Raw genomic sequence first — 3,800 nt, 5'->3', positions numbered from 1 at the left:
TTAAGAGTGAACTAAAGATTTAAAATTGTTTAAAAAAATCATTAAAATAAAGAAACTTTTATTTTCAAAATTAATAATAATAAAAATAAAATATCATTAATTACTAATAGTAAAAATATTTCTTATTACTAATCATGTGCTTTATTGCAGCACTTTATTTCTATTTTGTTTCTTTTTTGGCTTGTATAAACAGAAACTTCATTTAAATTTTCCCATTAGTCTGTGGGAAAATTTATATTATCAGTATTTTAATATTTTTGTTATTACAACAGAAAGTCAATGTGTCTGACTTCCTTGTTTTTGACTGGTATAAATTGAATGACTTCCTTACTTTGGCTTGTATAAATTAAACATAAGAAATTTAAAAAAGAGCAACTACAGAGGACAATAATAATTAGAGGATTATTATAAAAAGAAGATTATTTTATTTTATTTTTTAAATTTGTTAATATCATTTATTGCTTTTTAGTTTTTTTGACTTTTTGAAATGGCAAAGAAAAGACTTAAATTAAAATGAATTTTGAATATTCTATTTACAATTTTGTTGTTGATAATTCTATTGAGGTATTATTTTAATTTTTCTTTTTTGATAAAATGGAAAAGTTTGATAGAGTAAAGGTATAAAATCTCTTTAAAAATAAATACTTATTATTAGTTAACTAATTTCATATAGGTTGGTCGAACTGACTGGATTAAAGGTCCTGTTACATATGGAGAAAATGTTGTTGTAGAGTGGCCATCAAGTCATTTCAATGCACTGTTGCAGAACCAGACGTTAAAGTCTGGTTCTCCTACTTGGAAAAATTATGAGGCAAAGGTCTTGAAATCGGGGGGTAAGTAAAATTTAGGATATATATACATTGATATGCAGGTGGAAAAATATTTATAATATTTTATATTTTAAATAATTAAGATGATTTGGAGGAGCTAAACAATCAAGCAAATGCTCTTGTAAAAGTTGTGCCACCATTACCAAATCAGGTAACTTTAAGTGTGTAGTTAAGATGAACATTTTTAAGAACTTTTTATAAATGTTAAATGCTATTTAAAAATATTTCATTCTCTTTTATCAGCTTAATTTAGAAATATGATGGTAAAAGTTGTGCAAAAGCTAAACGATTGCGTGTTGAAGAAGACATTGAAGTTATTAAAAACATTGTATGTTTATTGTATATTATAAATACTTCTAATTTTAACTATGGGTTTGCGGTAAATTCTTTTTAATTTAATAGTAAACTTTGTTCAATTCAGTATTCCTTTATGTTCTTATTTTAGAATGCAGATAAAGTTGCTTTAGAAATTAAACTTGATGAACTGAAAGAAGAGAATAAAGTTTTAAGAGAACAACTGCAAGAAAGAGCGACAGGTGTCTTTAAATTTATAAATATCTACATTTTTATATGTATGTATGCATGTATGTATGTATGTATGTATGTATGTATGTATGTATGTATGTATGTATGTATGTATGTATGTATGTATGTATGTATGTATGTATGTATGTATGTACACACAGGGTTCCACACTTTTGTGGTTTGGAGGGGTCTCCATGATGTCATTTTATTTTTAATGAAGATAATATAGCTGTATTGTATTTAAGGGGATCATAAAGGAAAGGAATGCAATGAAAATAGTAAGTAAAGCTTTGAAATGCATTTAAAAATAATTTATGCATCGTTAAAAAATTTTAAATGATTATTTAATTAGGATTTGCTCAACTTCTCACTACAATGGAGACATCAATGAAAAAGCATTCTGAATATGAAAAAAGTGAATGTTATTTTGTTTTCTATTTGGCTTTATTGTTTCTGAAATGCATTGCATTTTATAATATTAACTTTATTATTTTAACTTATTTGCTTTAATGACTTTTTTAGGGATTATTTGTGTGTTAAGTTCATTAGAGAAATCAACCCAGGACTTATCCAATGCAGTTTTGCAGTTAAACAAGCCCCGTGATCTATCTTCTTTAACACATCATATACCAAAATTGACAAAAAGTCTTACTTCTAACTCAAATCAATATTCAGATTTATTAAATGATTCTGTTGAATTAGAAAATACATGTGACTTCAATGTAACTCAAAGTTTTCATTCATCTTTTCAGAAGTGGAAGGCACCCAGCACTTCATATGGGTCTAGTGGAGCAACCTCCCACACTCTCAACTCTTCTGATATGTCTGATCAACTTAATCATTCATTTAGCATAACAAATAGTAATGCGTTTAATGACAGTCTTGTTTCTAAATCAAATCTTACTGAAACTCCTGTTTGTATATCCATTCCAATCTGGAAAGAACCTAACTACCCAGACGGATCTAGTAGAGTAAGAAATTTTCATGTTGCAAAATTTATCTATTTTTTTTATTTATATATTTGTTATATATGAATTATATTCATAAAACTTCTACTTTGTAATTTAGAAACAATTAGTGCCAGGTCACAAAATATACATTGACCATGTAAAATTCAGCAAATGTAACAAATCGCATGGTACAAATAGATTTGTAAACGATCTTTTGGTGTCATTGGTGGGAAGCACAGACTATCTGAGAAGTGTCTGTTTTTCTGGCAAGCAAAGTAATGCTCACTCTGACAAAGTAGCAAAACCCAAAATTTGTCAAGACCTCGTTGATGGTGTTGTTGGTAAATAGTTATAGCATTTGAATTTCTTTATTAAACGAAAGAAATAATTAATTGAACTCTTTTGTATTTTTAGCTTGTGCCTGTCAGATACTGGGAGTGTCGTCAAAGGATGTGCGAACAGCAATCAAAATAAAATTAAATATTGCGTCGAAAGTTAAGAAGCGTTAAAATATGAAAGATGTTATAAGAATGTACATAGTGTATTTCTGTCTTTTTTGATTATTTAATATATAGTCATTTGTTTTAAAAGTTTATAAATGCTCTTTTTCTTATTTTTTCTCCCAATAGCAAATATTCCTCATATGTAATATTCAGATGGTTTATAGAATATCATAAAAAGTCTATGAAATTGCTATAGCTAGCAATTTTATTGTCTATAATATATGTAGTATATTATATATGTAATATATAATATATGTAATAAATAATATATGTACTATATATAATATAGTCTATAATCGATGGAATATATTCCATCGATTCTATAGACCATCTAAATGACAATAGAAAATATTTTCTATTCACTCTAGAAAAATACGATCTATTGAAACTTCTATAGACTTTCTGTAGTTAAATTTCTATAGACCATGTTTTAAAAGCCTATAGAAAATAGTATTGATCTTTTTTATAGAAACTTCTATAGACTTTCAATTGCATATTCTATAGACTTTTAGCAGTTGAAATTCTTTAGGCAATATGTTCCAAAAGCCTATAGAAAAAAGGTTTGATTTTTTGTATAGAAAATCTATACAAATTTTGTCCTGGGTAGCGATCACCACCCTATTCAACAAACTTCTAAACTTAACCAAAATTTACGAATAGCAGCAAAAATAATTTTTTTAAAAAGGAAGATTGATTGTGGGCTTCAACTTTAACTACATGGTTATACTTTGTGCCAAAAACCAATTTCAAGTTTTATAATTTTAAATTGGTATTATAAAGATTTATTTTTTATTTTTATTTTTTTTTAATGTAGGGTAAGGGTGGGGGAGGGGGGGGGACACACGCTCCTCCCACAAGTCAATATACAAACCACCAATAAATTAAATCCATGTAAAACAATTTTTTTTTTATGTTTTTTATTCTACACACTAGTTTCACTTATCTTATTTGTTATAGAAATATTTATTTTTAGTTTAAGAATTTAGCATTTT

General features: G+C 26.8%; 1 protein-coding gene across 1 annotated transcript; it reads left to right on the top strand.

Moving 5' to 3' along the window:
• The first annotated feature begins 381 nt into the window (after positions 1-381).
• LOC136083657 (uncharacterized) lies at positions 382-2,904 on the top strand. Its single transcript, XM_065803198.1, has 10 exons — positions 382-564; positions 674-833; positions 914-981; positions 1,084-1,158; positions 1,276-1,366; positions 1,601-1,633; positions 1,708-1,770; positions 1,878-2,326; positions 2,424-2,646; positions 2,720-2,904. The coding sequence occupies exons 1-10, from the start codon at positions 514-516 to the stop codon at positions 2,812-2,814; spliced, it is 1,308 nt and encodes a 435-aa protein (XP_065659270.1). The 5' UTR covers positions 382-513; the 3' UTR covers positions 2,815-2,904.
• The last annotated feature ends 896 nt before the right edge of the window (positions 2,905-3,800 follow it).

This window comes from Hydra vulgaris, chromosome 08 (genome assembly GCF_038396675.1).
Source record: "Hydra vulgaris chromosome 08, alternate assembly HydraT2T_AEP".
NCBI classification, from domain to species: Eukaryota; Metazoa; Cnidaria; class Hydrozoa; order Anthoathecata; family Hydridae; genus Hydra; species Hydra vulgaris.
The sequence above is the reverse complement of the archived record's forward strand: the minus strand, read 5'-3'. Positions and strand labels throughout refer to the sequence as shown.

Excerpts from the sequence above, each read along its gene's own strand:
- LOC136083657 (XM_065803198.1), top strand. The coding sequence starts at position 514 with ATGAATTTTGAATATTCTATTTACAATTTTGTTGTTGATAATTCTATT. Across the intron at positions 834-913 it reads AAAGGTCTTGAAATCGGGGG|ATGATTTGGAGGAGCTAAAC; the intron begins GTAAGTAAAATT and ends TAAATAATTAAG. Across the intron at positions 982-1,083 it reads TGCCACCATTACCAAATCAG|AAATATGATGGTAAAAGTTG; the intron begins GTAACTTTAAGT and ends AGCTTAATTTAG.